Genomic DNA, 24,160 nt, shown 5'->3' with positions numbered 1-24,160 from the left:
AGACAGAAGGGCCTGTGTTTTAACCAGACCACTTCCTTTGATACACATACCGTTCCCAAAACAGATGAGGACCTTCGATAATATTATCTTCTTTTTCATTTTGAAATGGAAATACATTTTGAGGTCATTGTAATTCAACAAATAATACATTCTCCTCTCTTCATGTTACAACTGCTGGGGGCAAGAGAAACATGGTTCCCATTCAATCCCCATCAATTTGAAACGGTCAATACCATAATTAATATATCTGATTGTGGGTGCCAGTTTGGATAGCTCGATAGCTGTCTGGCAGGAAAGTAAAAATAGAAGCATGATTTAAAAAGTCGATTTCAAGAAGACATTGAAGCAACGGGAATCAGAAGGGAAGGTTGTTTTCACAGAGTCAACAAAAGTGTATGAATGACCTTTAATGATAATAGTAAAAAATAATAGTAATAACACATATTTATAAGTATATAGTATTTCTGTGTTGATAGTAATAGAAAAAACAATCCATTTGAGATCGGAATGCTCGGCCAGTGTTTTTATTGACTGAACAGCCCTTTTGACAGATGAAAAATACACATATATTCAACATAGATAAACATGTACAGGTTATTGCCAAAATAATGGAAAGACTTGAGTTAATGAGGAATACAAAGTATATTGAACGCAGATGCTTCCACACAGGTGTTGTTCCTGAGTTATTGAAACAATTGATATCCCATCATGCTTAGGGTCATGTATAAAAATGCTGGGCAGGCCATTACTTTGGCTATTATTTTGTCCCACATGGCTATGCCACCATAGGATGACAATGGCCCCATCCACAGGGCACGAGTGGTCACTGAATGATTTGATGAGCTTTAACACCATGTAAAGCCATATGCCATGGCCAACTCAGTCACCAGATCTCAAGCCAATTGAACACTTATAAGAGATTCTGGAGCGGCGCCTGAGACAGCATTTTCCACCACCATCAACAAGACACAAAAGTATGGAATTTCTTATGGAAGAATGGTGTCGCATCCACCCAATAGAATTCGAGACCCTTGTAGAATCCACATGAAGGTGCATTGAAGCTGTTCTTTCTCGTGGTGGCCCAACGACCAATTAAGACACACTATGCTGGTGTTTCCTTTTTTTTTGGCGGTTTCCTGTATATTTCAATGGAAGCTGTAGTACTTCAATACTTCAATCTGGCCACAAGAGGGAGCTCAAACACAGCTGGTAGAGAGATACCAACCATTAAATCCTGATTTGAGACTAATAAAAAACATCATAGGTTTGTCTGTCAGTATATCATGGTTGGCACTGACTCTAAGATGTCCAATGGTTGCTCCAGCTTGCACATCCACGTCTTTATATTCCCATGGTCTTGTTCCTCCTCCATCCTCTCAACATCTCTTGTTCCACACAGAGCATGTAACAGTCTGCCACTCAGTCCCATGCCATCAAAGCTCCTAAGAAACTATCCAGAATCAAATGTCAGTTCCTTCAGGAAGCGCTTTGCTGAACATTATGTTCTGCTCATCACTCCTCACCTCCACCTCAACCACTCATATGAGGTAAAGTTCAGGCATCAAAATGGCTGCCTAGCTGGGTCCTACACGCATTGTAGAGTGGAGGTTGAAGATTGCAGTTTTCCCCACATAATGTAAACTGCTGAAACTGTAGCCAGGTTACCCAAGTCAGCCAGGTGAATGGAGGTTCAGCCCAAGGGGTTGGTCAGACAGACACGGGTAAGGAGGCAGGTGTAAAGTCAAAGTCAGTAGCGGCTGTGCTCGTCTGTTGCTGTAACAATGACGTCCATCCAGATCCTCATGGCCTCGGCGCTGGGCGCCACCAGGAAGAAGAGGCGCTCGTACGTCTTTACACAGAACGTAAGGCTGGGCCGCGGAGACTGAGCGTGAGAGAGAGAGAGAGAGAGAGAGAGAGAGAGAGAGAGAGAGAGAGAGAGAGAGAGAGAGAGAGAGGCAGAGAGAGAGAGGCAGAGAGAGTGAGAGAGAGTGAGATGAATGGTGAGAGAGCAATAATTATTGGGATTTGGTTCAAGCATTAAGTGCATGAATGGATAATCTCTTTATCAGTTGTGGTGATATCATGGGCACATTGTTCCCTCTCTATGGTGATAAAATACTGTATATGAGGACTCACTGAAGTGGCTGTGCGCAGGTGGTCATAGTAGACTTCCTCTATAGCCTGGAAGTAGATCACCCCCTTCAGCTTCCTCTCATCACAGTCTGAAGGTAAACAATAGTCAATTAGAGAGAGAACGAGAGAAAGAAAGAGAGAGACAGACAGACACAAATCACATAGGCATTTAGTAGGGCTGTGGCGGTCATTACATTTTGTCAGACGGTTATTGTCATGCAAAAGACTGCCAGTCTCATGGTAATTGACCGGCAATTAACATAAACACATTTAGTATCTCCAGGCCTCCACGCATACAACCTGCGTACAAACTTGCTGATACACACCTTGGAACATCTAAATTTTTAAAAAGTAGAATAAATCAATTGAATATTCACCATCACAATAAATCCATTATTTATTTTAGGCAGGTCTAAAGAAACATTATGATATGAAGAAAATGTATTTCGGAGGAACAGAATATGATTTGGCCTACTGCATGTTATCTGGCTATGCTCAATGCCATAGGTCAGGGACACTCAACTCTGACCCTACGAGGTCCGGAGCCTGCTGTTTTTCTGTTCTACCTGATCATTAATTGCACACACCTGGTGTCCCAGGTCTAAATCAGTCCCCTAATTTGTCCCTGAGCGTAAAAGTGATCATTTAAAACAGGTCCTATATTATGCTAGATTCAGAGTTATTGATACAAACCTTAGAATTTCTTAGAAATCAAAACATATATGGGCTGCATGCCAGGGGTGCAACTTTCACTGGGGACGTCCACCCCCAGTTTTGGAATGTGATACAAAACTAGGCAACGTTGTGCTTTAGGACCATGCGGACGCCTCCGAGCAGTCGGTTAGGCTGTTTGGAGTGTTTATCTGACTTAACTTTTTTTTAAATAATTATGTCCCTCCCACTTCTAAAACCAAAGTTGTGCCCCTGCATGATGCGACTATAGGCTATTCATGATTTGAGAAAGTATTAAAAAAAGGCTTGCATTTCTGTTACTTGCCTCAGGCTGCACAGCTGTTCTCTCATCAAACTATTCCTGCCCATTAAACTATTCTCAATTTAGTCATGTCTTTATTAATATGTCAAATTAGTTTTGAATTAGAATGGCCATTATCAAATGGGCAGGAACAGGGGCAGGGGAAAAAAATATGTCATCTGTATGCTCTCATATAGCGAATGGAGGCCGAGTGCTTTTCCACCGGTCCGTTTTTCAATGATTTCCACCGGTAGCTACTTTGGTTATATAGTGGAGCATGTGCTTAATATGAGCAGCTGAGAAATAAATATAAGGAAGCTTATTTCACTCCAAGCCTCAAGACCTTTTTCGAAGCATGCTCTAGCTGCGCGACAGGTGATATTCCGCCCAAATTGTTTATGACATGAGCTCTCCAACCCTGTTACTGCAGCTACCCATTGCTTAATTTGGAAAACCAAGTGAAATATTTGCGGGAAAATGGATAGTTCACAAAGAAACATATTTCCTTAAACTGTTGACAGCCCGTCTGCCTGCTCGAGAAAGGAATAAAGGAGAGAGGAAGGGATGGAAATGCATGGTAGTGAGATATTCTGTATAGCTAAAGGTAATGTGCCACCCAATTAATTCCCTATTACTAGGCTATTCAAAATCACCCTGCATAATCAATTTACCGACTGCGTCGCCGACTGCATTTACCGACTGCATCGTTCTCTACCAGACTCGTGGATAGACATTTTGGAGCATAGCATAAGGTAACCAGTCCATCCACTATGCATACTAATACAATTCACACTCAAAGGCGATTGATTACTCAAATTTGTTAACTTAGGGGTATAGGCTCGAACAATTATGCACCAAAGACATCTTAAAATAGTTTTATTTTATGTTTTTCTTCCATGAATAATAAGCGGTAAGTACTGTATATCTGCACAATAATAATTTTCATTAAAAAAAATTGGGCTTGAGTTCATATGCCTATGTGTATGCAATCCTGTTATGCCCTCAGATGAACCATAATTCAAGCAAAGAGTCTATACAGGATTAAGATTGAATCCTACTACACCGGTTCTGACGCTCATCGGATGTGGCAGGGCTGGAAAACTATTATGGACTACAAAGGGAAACCCAGCTGCGAGCTACCCAGTGACACAAGAAACACTGAAGCATGCATGAGAGCACCAGCTGTTCTGGACGACTGTGTGATAACGCTTTCGGTAGCCGATGTGAGCAAGACCTTTAAACAGGTCAATATTCACAAAGCCGCAGGGCCAGACGGATTACCTGGACATGTACTCAGAGCATGCGTGGACCAACTGGCAAGTGTCTTCACTGACATTTTCAACCTCTCCCTGACAGAGTCTGTAATACCTACATGTTTCAAGCAGACCACCATAGTCCCTGTGCCCAAGGAAGAGAAGATAACTTGCCTAAATTATTACCACACTGTAGCACTCACGTCGGTAAACATGAAGTGCTTTGAAAGGCTGGTCATGGCTCACATCAACAGCATCCTCCCGGATACCCTAGACCCACTCCAATTCGCATACCGCCCCAACAGATCCACAGATGACGCAATCTCAATCACACTCCACACTTCCCTTTCCCACCTGGACAAAAGGAACACCTATGTGAGAATGCTGTTCATTGACTGCAGCTCAGCGTTCAACACCATAGTGTCCACAAAGCTCATCACTAAGGACCCTGGGACTAAACACCTCCCTCTGCAACTGGATCCCGGGCTTCCTGACGGGCTGCCCCCAGGTGGTAAGGTTAGGCAACAACACGTCTGCTACACTGATACTCAACGCTGAGGACCCTCAGTGTTCTGGCAGTGTGGTGCCAGAACAACAACCTCTCCCTCAATGTGAGCAAGACAAATTAGCTGATCGTGGACTACAGGAAAAGGCGGGCCATAAGACTTCGAAATGGCCACCGGATTATTTACATTTGTTTTTTACACTGCTGCCACTCACTGTTTATTATCTCTGCATAGTCACTTCACCCCTACCTACATTTACAAATTACCTCGACTAACCTGTACCCCCGCACATTGACTCGGTATAGGTTACCCCAGTATATAGCCTTGTTATTGTTATTTTATTGTGTTACTTTTTATTATTTTTTACTTTATTTGGTAAATATTTTATTAACTCTTTCTTGAACTGCATTGTTTGTTAAGGGCTTGTAAGTAAGCATTTCACGGTAAGGACTACACATGTTGTATTCGGCGCATGTGACAAATAAAGTTGTTTTGATTTTGATGCATAAGCTATAATATGTCTACGGGTGTTTTTAAAATATCATCACCTTAGAAAGCTTTCCATTAGGCTTTGAAACAACATCTACAATAACCATGTTTTACAATCAGTTTCAACCTGCTGTTGAACTTCTTTCTTCAAATTGATCCTCAGAGTGAGGTGAGTTTTAAAAGCACGATACTGTTTTGATGAAAAGTGTTTGATGTGATTTTCAAATGCATTTGCATTGATGTCAGAGTGGTTAGAGGGATAACAGAGCCCTGAATACCAGGCCATTAGGAACTGATGATCATTAGCAAGTTGGGTACTATCTAAGCATGTCCAGAGTGCATAACAAGAGATTACCTTAACTCACTTCACATGGAAATTTACAGTGGTCATGACTCAAGACTGCCGGTGTGGCGGTAATAGGGTCACTGCAACAGCCCTAGCATTTAGGCTTATACATACCAATACCCACCACACCCACACAGTCTCTCTCTCTCAGCCCCCTCACCTATGTAGTAGGCTAGCCGCCTGTGGTCCATATCGAAGAGGAACCACCTCCTCCTCCAGGTCTTGACCCGCCCCCCTCGCTTGGTCAAGAAGCCGGCACAGCGGCGAGGGGACATACGCAGGCCCATGCACCCCGCCACCCCGTGACCCAGCGACTCCACGTGGGCACGCAGGTCAAAGTTCGCAGAGAGGAAAAGAGGTAGGGAGCGCTGAGAAAAAGAATGAGTATAATGTATATTGTTTCACTATAAATATGCAAAATTAAACAGATCAACGTTACAAGGTTAGTGGGAAGGAGACAGACAGAAAGAAAGAAAGACAGATTGAGTGAGCAATAAACAGGGAGAAAGGAGAGGTTGGAGAAAGGATATATAGCACTATAGAGAACACAGACAGACAGACAGACAGACAGACAGACAGACAGACAGACAGACAGACAGACAGACAGACAGACAGACAGACAGACAGACAGACAGACAGACAGACAGACAGACAACAGAAACAGACAGAGCAGCCTTAGGAACAGACAGAGTTGACAGACAGACAGACAGACAGACAGACAGACAGACAGACAGACAGACAGACAGACAGACAGACAGACAGACAGACAGACAGACAGACAGACAGACAGACAGACAGACAGACAAGAAAGACACAGACAGACAGACAGACAGACAGACAGACAGACAGCCTTACAGACAGACAGACAGACAGACAGACAGACAGACAGACAGACAGACAGACAGACAGACAGACAGACAGACAGACAGACAGACAGACAGACAGAAAGACAGAGCAGCCTTAGGAACAGACAGAGTTGACAGACAGACAGACAGACAGACAGACAGACAGACAGACAGACAGACAGACAGACAGACAGACAGACAGACAGACAGACAGACAGACAGACAGACAGACAGACAGACAATACAGAGTTGACAGCCAGACAGAAAGACAGAGCAGCCTTAGGAACAGACAGAGTTGACAGACAGAACAGACAGACAGAGTTGACAACCAGCCAGCCAGCCAGAGCAGACAAACAGACAGACAGACAGACAGATAGACAGACAGACAAACGGACAAACAGACAGACGTACCTCAAGGGAGTTGGGGACTGGACTGGTGGTTTTTGGCTGCTCCTCTGGGTCAGGGACTGGCCTGGTCTGGGACTCTACTAGTTCTAATGCTCCTCGGCCATCCATCTCTCTCTGCCTCTTCTCCTCCACTATCACCTGCCTCCTTTCCTCCTGGATGAACACACATGCTCTTTCTCAATTATCCACTTCCTTGTATCCTATCTCCTCGTGTCCTTATTAATCATATTGCCTCCCTTCGAAGAGGTGCCTCCCTTCAAAGACCTTTTTCAATTTGTTTTTCATTTTTTAGAAAGATGCATACTTGAAATGAAAACAGGGGGGTTAAGATTAAGTACAATATCTAGGCTGAGGCATATACACTGCCCTACGTATTTATTTGGACAGTGAAGCTAAAAGTTCATTTGGCTCCATACGCCCAGCATTTTGGACTTGAGATGACATTTTTTTATATGAGGCGCCAGTACAGAAGGTCACCTTTTTACTTGAGGGTATTTTCATACATATATTTTACCGTTTAGAAATGAAAGCACTTTATGCACATAACCCCATTTAGACAATTTCACTTAAAAGGTTAGCATGTTTTGGGGGCATGATCCGTGTGCATCTGTAACTTTCTCATTCATTATTATTCTCGATTCATTCGTGATTAACCGTAATCATGGTCGCATCCACATGAATGTAGGAGTGTTCAGAAATATATTCTATTCTTATTTCCAATAAAAGTGACACCAAAATGACAATACATGATTTACTATTCATTTCTATTGGGCACAACATAATCTGAAACACAACCAAAACAAACTGCAAATGCATCCAACAAGTTTGTAGAGTCGCACGCTTGATGTAATAATTGCGTGCTAGGAATATGGGACCAAATACTAAACTTTTGACTACATTTAATACACTATAAGTGAAATTGTCCAAATACTCATGACACCTTCAAAATGCGGGCACTAGACACATTCATTGCATTCATTTCTAAACGGTAAAACAGATATGTATGAAAATACCCTAAAATAAAAGGTGAAATTCTATACTGATGCCTCATATAAAACAAGTTTTAGCTTCACTGTCCAAATGAATACATTGGGGAGTGTATTTGCTCGGTGTTGGAGACACAGTAATGATGACATAGTTCGGTTTTGTTTCGTTTTCTATGAAGTGTTCTTCCATTTCACAGTCTGTTTTCTTCTGGTGGTCATGTTGATTATCTATGGTAATCAGTCAGTTGTCACACAACAGGGTTGTGTTCATTAAGCAACAAGCAGAAGAAAACCGACTGAAACAGGGAGGGACTACCTGAATTAATCGTCCAGTAACGTTTGTAAACGTTTTGTTACAGTGTGCCCTAATGAATATGACCCGGCGTGTCTAAAGCTGTGTGTCTCTGGTGATTAGGGATGTTAGTGGTGGTGACTCACCCTCTCTTTGAGAAGCCTCTCTCTCTCTGCCTTGGCCTCCTTCAGTCTCCTCTCAATCTCAACCAGGTTTAACAGTCCCAGACTCGGGCTGGAGGGAGAAGGAAAAATACATACATGTCAGCAGAGTTATTGGCATTATTGTCGTCAAGGACGCAGACACAGATGTACAAACATACAGACACGTGCACACACGCCCACGCAGAGTGAGAACAGCGTTTATATTTCACTCACAGACACCTAGCAAACTCACCTGGCCAGTCTATCACACTCCACATCACATCAACTACATCTCCACTCTGACCCAATCACCCAATCAATCTTCCACAGACAACTCATCACATTCCCTCTCCTCCTGACAGCCAATCAGATACCTCCTCTTATTCACTCTCAATAGAATCACACTAACGTGTTCCTTTAAACCTTGTGTGACTAGACATTTTTTCCCTCCACTGACCTGGCAGCACGGGAGCTACTAGCACTGTTACAGGGGGTGAGGAGACCACTGCCATTGCTGGGTCCAGGTCTGTGCCCGTTGCTGTGCCGGTGGGAGGGGAGGGGGGAAGTGAAGCGCTCTGGGCTCGGACTGTCAGGTACCATTCTCACCAGCCCTGTGAAAGAGATAGAGAGAGAGACACAGAGAGAGAGAGAGAGAGAGAGAGACAGAAGGGGAGAGCGAGAGAAAGAGAGAGAGAGAGAAAGAGGAAGGGACACAAAAACAGCACACATAGCACTTATTATATTATATAAGAGGAGAGCACGAGAAAGGTGGAGAGAATGGAGAGAGCAGAGGAGAAAAAATAGAGGGGGAGAATGGATGACAGTGCAGACATACAAACACACACACACAGTGGGTTAGAGAGAGAGAGCCTAGAAATGGGATTTATGCAACAGTGGAGTAAACAAACTGAACAGAATTTATATAGAACAGCCATAGACTAGTAGCCCCACTGGCTCATCCAGTTCATACAGCTATATCCTGCTCACGGCATGGTAATAACACAATGCTACATCTGCTACTGACTCGTCTTAGCAGACACTGAAAAGGCAGAGAGAGAGAGAGAAAGAGATGGAGAAAGAGAGAGAAGCAGAGAGAGAGAGAGACGCAGAGAAAGAGATGGAGAAAGAGAGAGAAGCAGAGAGAGACACAGAGAAAGAGATGGAGAAAGAGAGAAGCAGAGAGAGACACAGAGAAAGAGATGGAGAAAGAGAGAAGCAGAGAGAGAGACAGGGAGAGAGAGAGAGAGAGAGAGAGAGAGAGATGGGGTGGAACTAAACAAATACACAGACAAAGACAGAGGATCAAAGAGAAAGAGAAAGCAAAAATGTAAAAATGCTCTGAGGTAAAGCAAATGAAAAAAATGAATTCATAATTAAACACCAATCATAGGTCACCTTGCGCCGAGACCGGCCTGTCGGCGAACTTATTGTTGCGGTGCGAGCTCCGTCTCCGGGGTAAACTGGCGGATTCTTTGGCTTGTTCCTGAAGTTAGGGAATAACACTGTGATTTTGTGTTTCAGTACATTACTGGGAGAAAAACAACAAGTGAATCAAATCAGTGTTTATGTACAGTGGCAAGAAAAAGTATGTGAACCCTTTGGAATTACCTGGATTTCTGCATAAATTTGTCATAAAATTTGATCTGATCTTCATCATAGTCAGAACAATAGACAAACACAGTCTGCTTAAACTAATAACACAAATTATTGTATTTTTCTTGTCTATATTGAATACACAATTTAAACATTGACACTGTAGGTTGGAAAAAGTATGTGAACCCCTAGGCTAATTACTTTTCCAAAAGCTAATTGGAGTCAGGAGTCAGCTAACCTGGAGTCCAATCAATGAGACGAGATTGAATATGTTGGTTAGAGCTGCCCTGCCCTATCAAAAAAACTCACTCACAAAATGTTTGTTTGCTATTCACAAGAAGCATTGCCTGATGTGAACCATGCCTAAAAAAAAGAGATCTCAGAAAACCTAATATTAAGAATTGTTGACTTGCATAAAGCTGGAAAGGTTTACAAAAGTATCTCTAAAAGCCTTGATGTTCATCAGTCCACGATAAGACAAATTGTCTACAAATGTAGAAAGTTCAGCACTGTTGCTACTCTCCCTAGGAGTGGCTGTCCTGCAAAGATGACTGCAAGAGCACAGCGCAGAATGCTCAATGAGGGTAAGAAGAATCCTAGAGTGTCAGCTAAAGACTTACAGAAAACTCTGGAACATGCTAACATCTCTGTTGACGAGTCTACGACACGTAAAACACTAAACAAAAATGGTGTTCATGGGAGGACACCACGGAAGAAGCCACTGCTGTCCAAACAAAACATTGCTGCACGTCTGAAGTTCGCAAAAGAGCACCTGGATGTTCCCCAGTGCTTCTGGAAAAATATTCTGTGGACAGATTAAACTAAAATTGAGTTGTTTGGAAGGAACATGTGTGGAGAGAAAAAGGCACAGCACACCAACATTAAAACCTCATCCCAACTGTAAAGTATGGTGGAGAGAGCATCATGGTTTGGGGCTGCTTTGCTGCCTCAAGGCCTGGACAGCTTGCTATCATCGACAGAAAAATGAATTCCCAAGTTTATCAAGACATTTTGCAGGAGAATGAAAGGCTATCTGTCCACCAATTGAAGGAAGTAAATCAACAACAGAATGGCTTCAACAGAAGAAAATACTCCTTCTGGAGTGGCCCAGTCAGAGTCCTGACCTCAACCCGATTTAAAATGCTGTGGCATGACCTCGAGAGCAGTTCACACCATACATCCTAAGAATATTGCTGAACTGAAACAGTTTTGTAAAGATGAATGGTCCAAAATTCCTCCTGACCGTTGTGCAGATCTGATCCGCAACTACAGAAAATGTCTGTTTGAGGTTATTACTGCCAAAGGAGGGTCAACCAGTTATTAAATCCAAGGGTTCACATACTTTCCCCACCCTGCACTGTGAATGTTTACATGTTGTGTTCAATAAAGACATGAAAACGTATAATTGTTTGTGTGTTACTAGTTTAAGCAGACTATGATTGTCTATTGTTGTGACTTAGATGAAGATCAGATCAAATTTGATGACCATCTTATGCAGAAATCCAGGTAATTCCAAAGGGTTCACATACTTTTTCTTGCCACTGTATGTGTCACATACAAGTGGCAAACATGATCCGTGTCAACGGTAACGGCCCGGCAACACACCTGAGGTGATTTGTGAATGGTCAGCGGCGAGAGTGACATCGTGCAAGGGACCGAGCTGGGGATGTTGGACCAATCAGCGAGTGGCTTCTTCTCTTTCAAGACCTGATAAGAGATGGGAGTATGACCATTATATAACCAGTTATGGCATAAACTCAGCCATGAAGAGGACAACGAAAAAAGAGACAAGAGAATGTTGTTGTTATAATGACCTAGACATGTCAGTTAGGTTGGCCAGACCGTCAGTCATCAGACCTGGATGACCACACGACACACTAAGACGGTTGTGTCAACATTTAGCCATGGCACATAATGAAATGACAAAGTGGGAGTGTAACAAGTAGCAAAATACATTCTGCAACTCACTGGGAATGGAAGATGCATGCCAGCTCTCAGGAACCACCCTAATGAGTTTTTTTTTAAGGATCTCCCTCTCACTATATCTCGCTTTCCCTCCTTCCCTCCCACCCCTTCTCCCTGACTCACAGACACATGAGTAATTCAGAAGCGGCATGCATTCTCCGTTAACCCGTCTCAGTCTCTCTCTCTCTCCTGTCTGGAAGAGCAATGAAATCAATTTCTCTCTGCCAAAAACAGTGCCATCTCTTCTCATGAGTGACTCCTACCCATATGACTAGCCTAGCATGTCATACAAAGTCATATTGCATTCAGACACAGTTGTACAGAAACACACTGTCTGTCCCTCCTTTCTCTCCCTATCTGCCACTCCCTCCCTCACTCCCTCTCTCGTCCTAGTATTAACTGACACACTTAGCCTGTATTAAATGCCTTTTCTGATTAACCCAATCTACAGACACTTGAAGCATGCATATTTGATTTGTGGTGTCTCTCAGCTTACCGGTGTTGTTGCGACGTTTTTAAGTTCTCTCAGCTTGTCTTCTCTCATTCCCTCTCTCTCTCCCTCATAGTCACCCTCCCCTGTTCTGCTTTTCTCTTCCCTGTTTCTTCCTTCCTTCCCTCCCTCCCTCCCTCCCTTCAGTCATGCCTCTCTCTCGCTCACTCTCTATGCTCAGTTGTGCTCTTTCCCTGTCTCTAACTAGTCTCCTCCCCCTTTTCAACTTGCCCTGTTATAATACTAATCAAAGGCATGTCATTGGTTCAACAACAAACCATATCACTGTCCAAGCAGGGAGTTGACAAATCATACACTTTGGCGCTTCGGACAACCATTATAAATATTGAATAAAAACAATAGCAACAATGGACATTCTTATCTAGCTTCCAAGCACTTCATTTAAATGTTACATTTTAGTCATTTAGCAGATGCAGTTTGTACATTCATTTCAAGATAGCTCAGTGGTACAACCACATATCACAGGCATAGAAAGTACATTTTTCCTCGATAACGTAGCTATCAGTAGATCAGTAGGTGACATGACAGATCTTGGGAAGGTTGAAAACTAGGCAGGCTGCAGTGTTCTGGATAAGTCGCAGGGCTTTGACGGCACAAGCGGGACTTCAGACACTTCATTTAATGTATCATATTTATCATACTTGGGCCACCGGGAATACAAGACATAATCATTTCCCTGATAAATAATAAATAAATAAAGTTAAAGTTCTGACATTTGCTGGTCATCAGTCTCTGTTCCCCTTATTACCCTTTGAGTGGGGTGGAGCAACTCTTTCCTCTCCTTCCTCAAGGCATTCATCTCTCTCTCCTTCTCTCTCTCCATCTCCTTCAACTGCTTCTCAAGCTGCTGGACTCGCTCCTGAAGAAAGCAATGAATAAAGAAAAGAAATCGACAAATGAAACGTCAGGCACTTCATATTAAACACCAAGTCATTCTGTCTCCTGTCATTCCTGTACTGTGTGTTCAGTGGCATGTGAGACAGAGGATGTTGTTGTTAGCATTATAGAGTTGTCCTGTACTGTGTGTTCAGTGGCATGTGAGACAGAGGATGTTGTTGTTAGTATTATAGAGTTGTTGTGTTAAATATGCGCAGTATCTTATCTGTTATGTCTCATGTCTTATGTTAATCTAGGTATGTTCAATGGCACACCATCCAGCATCCATTTGAGTTATGAGAGGAGATGTGGGACGAATAGCAGAGGAGAGGAGTGAGAGATGGCAGGGAAGAAAGATTTAGTGATGTCAACTCAGCACAGTTCATATGTCAGAGAGGAGGAGATAGAGACAGAGAGAGAGACCGAGAGAGAGAGAGAGAGAGAGAGGTATAGAGATGAGCTGTCAACCCAAGCAAGGCCACAGTGCAGCTGAATCAACTCTCTCCCACACTCTCCTCCCCTCTTTCCATCACTATCACTTGTTTCATCTCTCTTTCTCTATTCTCCCACTTTTCCACCTCATCACATGACATCCTAAGTTTATCCTCTTTCTTCTCTCTCCTCACGATACAATCCTTCCTTTAATCCTTCAACCCCTCCCCACCACTATCACCATACCCCTTTTACCTTCCCTCTCTATTCTCTACTTTTAGTCCCTCTCCTCTCCTCCAATTCCTCTATTGACCAGCTCTCCCTTCATCTATACATCTCCCTCCCTCCCTCCCTCCCTCCCAAAGGTGCTTCTGATGCAATTGCCTAACTTGTTTGTGCAGTCATGTGACAGTGGAGGGTGATGCCATAGAGTGTGAGGAGAAGGGAGAGTTCATGCTCATGTCTCCGTTTGAGAAGAGGAGGATGAGGGGATGGGGGTTACTTGTGAAGAGCCGTTTCCAAACAGAGAGTGACTACCATTGGGGGCACAGAGTGGGGGGAGAGGAAGAGGGCATTTAGAGAGAGTCTGTGGTGGGGGATACGCTTCTAACCAAACCAGTAGAACCTGCTTGGAGATGTGAGATTCTCTGAAATGTTGTTGTCTTCTTATTTGACGACCCTGGCTTACCTGCGCTGAGTTGACAGCATGCTTTTGGCATGAGATCTCCTTCTCCTTCTCTTCGTCGTTCCCTCTCTCCTTCCCTTCTATCTTTCCTTCGCTCTCCTCCTCCTCTATTCCGGCCTCGCTCTCCAGGACACGGAATTCCCAGTCCTCGAACACCCGGCAGGCTGCATCCACCATCTCTTTCTCCTGGGAGAGAGAGAGAGAGGGACGGAGGGAAAGAGAGATGGAACAGAGAGAGAGAGAAAAAGAGATCGGGATGGAGGGAGAGAGACGGAGGGAAAGAGAGACGGAAAAGAGAGATGGAGGGAAAAAGAGAGTGTGATGGAGGGATGCAGAGAGAGAGAAAGTGATGAAAGAAAGATGCAGAAGGAGAGGAATAGACAGAAAATGGAAGAAAGCTGTCGATTAGTACAGAAAGAGCCTGTGGCTTAGAATACTAAAACAAAAAACAACTGGTTAGACCACTCCATTCAAGAACATTAATTAAACACAGACCATAAACCCTAATTCCTAGGTCTCTAGCTTGTGTCCCAAAGGCCACCCTATCCTCTATTTAGTACACTACCTTTGACCAGGGCCGATAGGGCTCTTGTTAAAAGTACTGCACTATATTGGGAATAGGGTGCCATGTGGGACACATCCTCTGCCATCAGAATGACACGCCATTGTCAGTGTCACTGCCAAAATGCACAATGAACCCTTTGTCTGCCTGCCTGCATGTCTGTCTCAGATACCTCGATGACACTTTGACCTATCAGGTATGAAGAGGTACTACAAAGATAACTAGTACCGCCGACAAGAAAGAACATACAGTTACTGAAGTCAAAATAGAACGGAACTATGTCTTTGTGTCCCTGAGGCAAGCTTAGCTAGCTATCGTGTCCCAAGGCAGTAAGTCGTGAATGTGGCTAGGGTTATGTTCTATGGCGCTGTTGTTTGTGACGCTGTATCTTCTTCTTCATGTACTCTTTCCTCTTCTTTCCCCTTGGGTTCTCATGCAATCCTTTATAACCATGACCAGAGAGATTTGAATTGGAACACATGATGTTAAATGGGTTCCAACCAGAGGCAGTGTGAGACCATGCTGTCACTGGCACCTGAATTCAACTGTATGTGAGGCTAGAGCAAAAGCTAGCTCTCTCTTGCACAAAGTTGACTTCACTTCAGGTCTCGGGGCAGGTGATGTCACTCTGCCAGGCTAGGCTACCTGTGAACTACCCCTACTACATCTAGCCAGACAAACAGGAAGAAGATGCAGTGCATTCTCTTTTACACACAGTCTCGTGGCAAGGCATGAAATCATATCATATTCATAAGGTACCAAACGGAAGAAAACAGTTAGGGACAACCTGGACTTAAAGAAGCTCTTTTTCTTTTCTTTTGCAAAATGTTTTAAAACATTGCGTGCCTTAATGAATACGAACCCAGTCAGTGGACTGTTCCTGGATCAGTAAATCACCTGTTGTAGTTGGACCAGTAGATGCTCTCTCTGGCCCTCTGGCTGACTGGGGATCAGTGTCTCCTTCTCCTCCAACCTACTCCTCAGCTCCTCAACCCGGGCCCTCTCCACCTCCAGACTGGCTCGCTCCTACAGAGAGAGAGAGAAAAGAGGAGGATGAGGGATGAGAGAGGGAACAGTCATCGCTTTATATAAAGATTCATCTGTTTGTCAGATCATTCCACTGTCACATAGCTTAGGCCTATAGTGTAAAGTGTCACATGGAGTGACTCAGTGTCTACCTCACTGATATATAGCTACTCATGTTCAGGCCATATCACTCTCGAGTCCCACACCATGAGATTCAAACATACCGCCTGAAGACAGGATGCTTTGGATGGTATTGAATGGAGCTCTGTCTGTGTACCGCTAACCGTCCGTCAGTCTGTCTGTGACTGTCTGTCTGCATGGCTCCTTATTATGCTCCTTGTGTGTACAGTACTACTGACCTTCTGTCTGTCCGTCTGTCTGTGTGTCTCCTTGTGCCTGCCTTCCTCCTGCAGTGTCTGTAGATCCAGAGTGTGTCTGCGCAGCTCGTTCCTCTCCTCATGCAGCTCCCCCTCCAACAGGGCTATCTCCAACTGCAGCTGGAGTGGCAGACAGGAGAGAGAGAGAGAGGTTAATCCCACAAAGAAGAATGCAGAATGTGCCTTTGAAGGAGACATTAGAAAAAAGGAGTTGGTTTGAAATTGAACAGATCCAGAATCAGACTTCATCAGGTACATTTACTGAACAGCCACCACTCTTCATAAAAATGGTTTGATATGAGACACAATCAGGGTTTAACTTGGTTCATTCATTAATCCATCGGTGTCTCACCTCTATCTTTAGCTCCTCCCTCTGCTGGTCGATCTCTGTGATTCGCTGTTGCAGCATGGAGGGCAATAGTAGGATCCTCGGTGACCGCGCCTCCAAACGTTTGGCTGGAGACTGAGAGGTAGAGAAGAGAAGAAGAGACACACAGAAGATCTAAAAGTCCTTCTGATGGCTCAGTTGGTTAGAGTGCGATGACTGCGGCGCCAAAGTTACCGGTTCAATGCCAGCGTTGGACACATACACTAATGTATATGTTGAGTTGCTTTGGATAGCAGGGTCTGACTCTGACCACATTACCAGAATAAACAACCAACCCAACCACCGTCGACGCAAGTTAACGTGAGACGCACTCCTCCTTACCCTCTCACTCTCTGTGCTGCTGCTCTCGGTGTCTGACTCCACCCCTGAAGAGGCGGGGCTTTGCCCTCCAGCCAATCGGGTGACCCATGGCGGCCGCAAGCCCTGCTCCCATCGGCTCCTCGGGGTGTCTATATTGTGAAGGTGCATTTCTGTAGGATAGAAGGAGATGGGATGATGGGAGGGACATGACTTGATGGAATAGGGTTAGTGCTATCTGGGATCCTTGGACGTCCCTAACCTTGACCAGTACCCCTAACCCTTACCGTGCCCATTTTAAATGTGAACTTCAACAGGGTGACGTCCCAAGGACCCTGAATATAGTGGTAATGCAATACACCGCATGGTTAAGAGCTAAAGGAACCAGGTGACAGTTCACAGAAGTGATACTACACTATGAGCAGTGTCAGCAACACTAAGCACTTTAAAGCAGAATATCCCCCTGACTTCCAGAAAAGATGTTACAGTTGATGGAGAAAACACCCAGGAAAAAGTGAGAGAGAGGAGAGAACACAGGAGGTGGTTTGGGATTGTATTTCAGGACAAGGACTGTTAGCACAAGGCTTTTGCTGAATGGACAGGGGGCACTGTACAGTAAACAATGCTTATTCACGTCCCAGCTTTTTTGAAGTACATTGTGGGGAAGCATGGCACACAAATTTGAGTGGTCTTACAATAACCATACACAGATCTACATAGAAACAAGGGGATTCACCTTTGAAGTACTATTCACTGTACACAGTACTATACACTGCTCCCACACAACACAAAGCCACATTATGAACGATATGCATCACTGGTGAGGTCTTAGACGGAGAATTCTCAGCGATAACTAGGTCATTTAATGTCTTTATGTCACTTGCTCATACGAGTGTAATCAGTAGTAAAATAGCCGCAAATATGTAACGACCAAGCAAACCGAGTGCACACACTTACACACACACACACACACACACACTCACACACAGACACGTGGGAAAATAGTCTGGATTCCCATTGTCCAAACCTTTCCCACCCTCTCCTTTCCCCTCTCTACTCCTCTCATTCCGTCTCCCTGAACTCCTCTCTTCTCTCTCCCTTTCTTGCTCCTCTCCTCCTGCTCTCTCTCTCTCTCCCTGCACAGGCCTTATTAGGCGATGGGGCCTGGAGGAGTGGTGGCATGGAGATAAATATACAACTCTGATATGAGTGAGGGCTTCCAAACACAGACTGGCACACTGACACAGAGACAGACAGGGGAGGGAGAGAGAGGGGGACAGAGAGTGGAGGAGGAGAGGAGACAAGTGGGGGGAGGGGGTGGGGGGGTGGGGGAGGAAGTGGGTTCTAAAATGTCAGAGGCCAGTGTCATATTTCCAGTGAGGAGATGGAAAACAGTCAGAGTGTGTGGCATATATCTTCACAGCACTGTACACAGGACATACAATACTATGTTGTTTATAGAATAATAGTGCATGGCTGCATGCATGAACTATGTATATACTGTATTTTTAAGTGTGTGCGTGTGTGTGTGTGTATGTGGATGCATGCTGAAGAGGATGGCTACCATTCATCAATACCTATAATTACACATACATATTTGACCTAGAAATACTGTATGCCAAATTCCATATGGTGAAGTTATTAGTTACTATTACTTCCATTCCATAAATGTAGATATTACATGTAATGGACAGCACATGGAGGTCATGCTTTGGGAAGAGGGCAAAATTAGAGTGAATGCTGTTGAGGAGAAATCTTTGTTTAAACCAAGACTGACTCACATCCATATGACCCAAACGGACGTTTGCATTATCCGGTTGAGATACACTATCAACAGTAAGAGAGACTGTAGTGTTGGAGAGAGAGTCATGCAGGAGTAAAGTCCATTCTGTCATGTCAACACAGATGCTATTCAGAAGCAACAAAACAAAGGCTAAACAAACACACCAGGGTTGAGTCTGTAATGGCACCCTATTGCCTACTTTTGACAAGGGCCCATGGACAACAATACACAGAAAAGAGAGGACGGGAGGGAGGGAGGGAACACAAAGAGACTAACTTCAAAGGATGAAAAAGAAAGTGAGTAGGTTGGGACATAATTAAGGGGAAAGGGAAAAGGTATAATAGAGAGGTAGATTAAACATTTTTGTGTTAATGTGCTGAAAATATGTATTGATTACACAGGAGTGGTAGGAGAGATGAGAGAGTGGAAGAAACAGAGGCAGTCCCAAGGAGTGAGTGTGAGTGTGTGTGTGTGAGTGTGAGTGTGTGTGTGTGTGTGTGTGAGTGTGTGAGTGTGAGTGTGTGTGAGTGTGTGTGTGTGAGTGTGAGTGTGAGTGTGTGTGTGAGTGTGAGTGTGAGTGTGTGTGTGTGTGTGTGTGTGTGTGTGTGTGTGAGTGAGTGAGTGTGTGTGTGAGTGTGTGTGTGTGTGTGTGTGAGTGAGTGTGTGTGAGTGTGAGTGTGTGTGTGTGTGTGTGTGTGTGTGTGTGTGTGAGTGAGTGTGTGTGTGAGTGTATGAGTGTGAGTGTGTGTGTGTGTGTGTGTGTGTGTGTGTGTGTGTGTGTGTGTGTGTGTGTGTGTGTGTGTTAAAGCTGTGCGATCCAGTTGCACTAAATTTCCTGAACTGATGCGATACCAATAAAAATATCGATAAGTTTATAACATTAATGTGCACCAGTTTTTTGTATTCCCCTTTAAACTACTACTACTAGTTTGATGGTTGTAGCATCATGTGTCCCATTGACAATCACACATGTTAACTAAACGTATTACATTTCAAACTTCTCTAGTATAGGTTACTTATCGCAATGAACAATATCAGCATGGTCGGTATGGTCGTGTGGATCATTTTCAGTTCATGGCCCCAGCTCTAGTGTGTGTTATACAACTACTGTCCTATCTGGAGGTGACACAATGCGTAACCCTCAAGTCCGAGGTCTGAAGACTCACTCACTCAATCTCTCACACTGTAGTGCTAATCTTTCCCCTCCACTCAGCAATAACCAGCAACAGTTGAAGCATCATACCCCTAGTACACACACAAGAACACACACGCCCTCTCAACAGTGATCGATCATACACGAACAGAAGCAAGGATTCCACAATAATTTGATTCCACAATCCTTACTACCGACACACAAAAAGAGAGAGAGGGAAAAAAAGAACACAATCATTCATACTTGTCCCTCCTCCCTCTCACTGCAGTTGGTAATATGCAATCATATCTAAAGAAGTGGAAGCCTGTTCACTCTTGACCCACCTGTGTTAACAGGATTACAGGACTGTGATTCAATTCAATTCAATCAACTGTATTCATCCCTGAGGGGCAATTAATGCAAGCAGCCATAGGATACTGATTGATTGGTGTGTGTGTGTGTGTGTGTGTGTGTGTGTGTGTGTGTGTGTGTGTGTGTGTGTGTGTGTGTGTGTGTGTGTGTGTGTGTGTGTGTGTGTGTGTGAGCTAATGTTCTTCCTCTAGCTCCTTTGACCACTTGAGGTCAGGTTTGGATCCTGTTAAACCTCAGCTGACGGAATAATCATCAACCCCCTTACTGGGTGACAACGCTCATGTGTCGGCCTATCAGCCTTATCTATCTGAAGAGGACAGGCTGCAGCCACAGTCATAGATATACAGTTCAACAAACTCTGTTTGATCATTTGATGGTGGCCATTTTGTCTTGTGTTGGAACGTTCATGGAAGTTCATGTTCATGGAGAATCATTTGACCAACTCAGTGACAGCAGAATACAGCAGTACTCCTACAATTAGGGACGCACGATACATCGGTGAACATATCGGAATCGGACGATATTAGCTAAAAATGCCAACATCAGTATCGGCCCGATGTCTAGTTTAACGCCTATGTGAAAAACGATGTCAAAGCTGACGTGCATATCAATATAACATAGGTACGTGACGTAATGACGCCACGTAAAATGTTACGCTACAGGTGCAACATAGAATTCCTAACCTAGTCCACAATGTCTGCTGTGTGAATCGAGCAGTAAACAAGTCGAGCAGAAATTTTCAGCAAGACAACTCAAAGGCGAAATCCATTAACGCCAAGATAATGGTATTCATTGCCCTTAACAATTAACCATTCACTGTCGTGGGTGATGTTGGCTTTCGCGACTGGTGAGCACTGGTACACACTAACGTTACCAAGTGCACTATTGTTCAGATGTTGCCTTACTGGAGTTACACAGTAATAGCGTCACTGCTTTTAGCTTCACGACATACTATGGAGTTCTGTTTGGGTCTTTGCGTGTCAAAAAAGATACATGTCAAATAACACTATTTCGCATTAAATAAGCTTTTAATTTGACACGTCAAATAACACAGTTCTATTATAGAATGTTGTGTGTTCTGAATTTTCACGTGCAAGCCAAGCGCCACCACTACTATCAGTAGCACTGTCAAAGCTGTACAAAAAATGAATTGAGCAATTATGACTTTGATTATTCAGTTACATTTTTGAATGAACCTTTATTTAACTAGGCAAATCAGCTAAGAACAAATTCTTATTTACAATGACAGCCTAGGAACAGTGGGTTAACTGCCTTGCTCAGGGGGAGAATGACAGATTTTTACCTTGCCAGCTCGGGGATTCGCTCTAGCAACCTTTTGGTCACTGGCCCAATGCTTGAACCACTAGGCTACCTGCCATTTAAGCAATAGACAGCAACATCTTAACAGGTAATTAAATGACACAAATTTCACATGAATTTAACAACAACTTGCAGGCATTGGGTTCAGAACAACAATGACATTTATTTTTTTCAAAAACACTAAGACTGGAAGGGCATGTGCCTGTCTCTCACAGAGTCACACTGACTGTGACCATAGTTCCCCAATATAATTGTATGGAGAAATTACAAAGAAAAAGTAGGCTAAGCACTGTGTAGCCTATTCAGAACCATACGTACATTCACAATCAAAACAAGTGACAAGAGCTAGGCTATGTACAGTGGCTTGCGAAATTATTCACCCCTTGGCATTTTTCCTATTTTGTTGCCTTACAACCTGGAATTAAAATGGATTTGGGGGGGGGGGGTTGCATCATTTGATTTACACAACATGCCTACCATTTTGGAGATGCAAAATAAATAAAAAATGGTGAAACAAACAAGAAATAAGACCAAAAAAAACAGAAAACTTGAGAGCGTTCATAACTATTCACCCCCCACAAAGTCAATACTTTGTAGAGCCACCTTTTGCAGCAATTACAGCTGCAAGTCTCTTTGGGTATGTCTCTATATGCTTGGCACATCTAGCCACTGGGATTTTTGCCCATTCTTCATGGCAAAACTGCTCCAGCTCCTTCAAGTTGGATGGGTTCCGCTGGGGTACAGCAATCTTTAAGTCCTCCCACAGATTCTCAATTGGATTGAAGTCTGGGCTTTGAATAGGCCATTCCAAGACATTTAAATGTTTCCCGTTAAACCACTTGAGTGTTGCTTTAGCAGTATGCTTAGGGTCATTGTCCTGCTGGAAGGTGAACCTCCGTCCCAGTCTCAAATCTATGGAAGTTTGAAACAGGTTTCTCTCAAGAATTTCCCTATATTTAGCGCTATCCATCATTCCTTCAATTCTGACCAGTTTCCCAATCCCGGACGATGAAAAACATCCCCACAGCATGATGCTGCCACTAACATGCTTCACTGTTGGGATCAAATCAAATCAAATTGTGTTCTCGAGGTGATGAGAGGTGTTGGGTTTGCGCCAGACATAGCGTTTTCCTTGATGGCAAAAAAGCTCAATTTTCGTCTCATCTGACCAGAGAACCTTCTTCCATATGTTTGGGGAGTCTCCCACATGCCTTTGGGAGAACACCAAACATGTTTGCTTATTTATTTCTATAAGCAGTGGCTTTTCTCTGGCCACTCTTCTGTAAAGCTCAGCTCTGTGGAGTGTACAGCTTAAAGTGGTCCTATGGACAGATACTCCAATCTCCGCTGTGGAGCGTTGCAGCTCCTTCATGGTTATCTTTGTTGCCTCTATGATTAATGCCCTCCTTGCATGGTCCGTGAGTTTTGGTGGGCGGCCCTCTCTTGGCAGGTTGGTTGTGGTGCCATATTCTTTCCATATTTTAATAATGGATTTAATGGTGCTCTGTAGGATGTTTAAGGTTTCTGATCTTTTTTTATAACCCAACCCTGATCTGTACTTCTCCACAACTTTGTCCCTGACCTGTTTGGAGAGCTCATTGGTCTTCATAGTGCCGCTTGATTGGTGGTGCCCCTTGCTTGGTGGTGTTGCAGACTCTGGGGCCTTTCAGAACAGGTGTACATATACTGAGATCATGTGACAGATCATGTGACACTTAGATGGCACACAGGTGGACTTTATTTAACTAATTATGTGACTTCTGAAGGTAATTGGTTGCACCAGATCTTATTTAGGGGCTTCATAGCAAAGGGGGTGAATACATATGCACGCACCACTTTTCCGTTTTGTAAATTTCTTTGAATTTTTTGAAACAAGTTATTTTTTTCACTTCACCAATTTGGCCTATTTTATGTATGTCCATTACATGAAATCCAAATAAAAATCTATTTAAATTACAGGTTGTAATGCAACAAAATAGGAAAAACACCAAAGGGGGTGAATACTTTTGCAAGGCACTGTAGCGCGACAAACTTAGGAAACAAAATACTTAAGTATGGCATGCCGTATGCGTGCCTGAATGCAGAGGGTTTGTTTTCACTATGCGTTCAAAGCAAGGGCACCAGGGAAAAATGTTACACACACAACACATGAACACAACTGTCCTGCTAGGGGTTCAATTAAACATTCAATTAAAGGTACAGTCCACACTCTCACTGTCCCTGGTGGCCAGACCAAGTATAAGCACAAACAAACAAAACCTTTTACACCAATAAGTATAAGTATATTATTTGTACATGTTTGGTCATATTTGTCTTACTCTTAGTTTTTTAAGACGGGTACACTAGCAAACACATCCCCCACAGTCTTCCAGGGAATTTCAGGGTGAAAATCAAATGTATGGACTGTGCCTTTAACCTTTGTCTGGCTGATATTGAGCAAAAGCTGCTGTCACCTGAGAAACCTGCA

General features: G+C 43.6%; 1 protein-coding gene across 2 annotated transcripts in view; it reads right to left on the bottom strand.

Annotated features, from left to right (window-relative positions):
• Positions 1-392: 392 nt before the first annotated feature.
• LOC112242079 (pleckstrin homology-like domain family B member 3) overlaps positions 393-24,160 on the bottom strand; it is a 30,802-nt gene continuing 7,034 nt past the window's right edge. For both annotated transcript variants that reach the window (XM_042304528.1, XM_042304527.1), the window contains exons 2-15: positions 17,111-17,259; positions 16,754-16,864; positions 16,384-16,521; positions 15,896-16,024; positions 14,440-14,622; positions 13,192-13,302; positions 11,573-11,674; positions 9,770-9,857; positions 8,832-8,985; positions 8,378-8,465; positions 6,957-7,106; positions 5,861-6,068; positions 2,137-2,222; positions 393-1,882 (exon numbers count right to left, since the gene is read on the bottom strand). In XM_042304528.1, coding sequence (XP_042160462.1) covers positions 1,748-1,882; positions 2,137-2,222; positions 5,861-6,068; positions 6,957-7,106; positions 8,378-8,465; positions 8,832-8,985; positions 9,770-9,857; positions 11,573-11,674; positions 13,192-13,302; positions 14,440-14,622; positions 15,896-16,024; positions 16,384-16,521; positions 16,754-16,864; positions 17,111-17,257 — 1,830 coding nt within the window. In that variant the 5' untranslated portion in view covers positions 17,258-17,259 and the 3' untranslated portion in view covers positions 393-1,747. The remainder of the gene's footprint in view (positions 1,883-2,136; positions 2,223-5,860; positions 6,069-6,956; positions 7,107-8,377; positions 8,466-8,831; positions 8,986-9,769; positions 9,858-11,572; positions 11,675-13,191; positions 13,303-14,439; positions 14,623-15,895; positions 16,025-16,383; positions 16,522-16,753; positions 16,865-17,110; positions 17,260-24,160) is intronic.

The sequence above is a fragment of the Oncorhynchus tshawytscha genome, linkage group LG23, assembly GCF_018296145.1.
Source record: "Oncorhynchus tshawytscha isolate Ot180627B linkage group LG23, Otsh_v2.0, whole genome shotgun sequence".
Taxonomy (NCBI): Eukaryota; Metazoa; Chordata; class Actinopteri; order Salmoniformes; family Salmonidae; genus Oncorhynchus; species Oncorhynchus tshawytscha.
The sequence above is the reverse complement of the archived record's forward strand: the minus strand, read 5'-3'. Positions and strand labels throughout refer to the sequence as shown.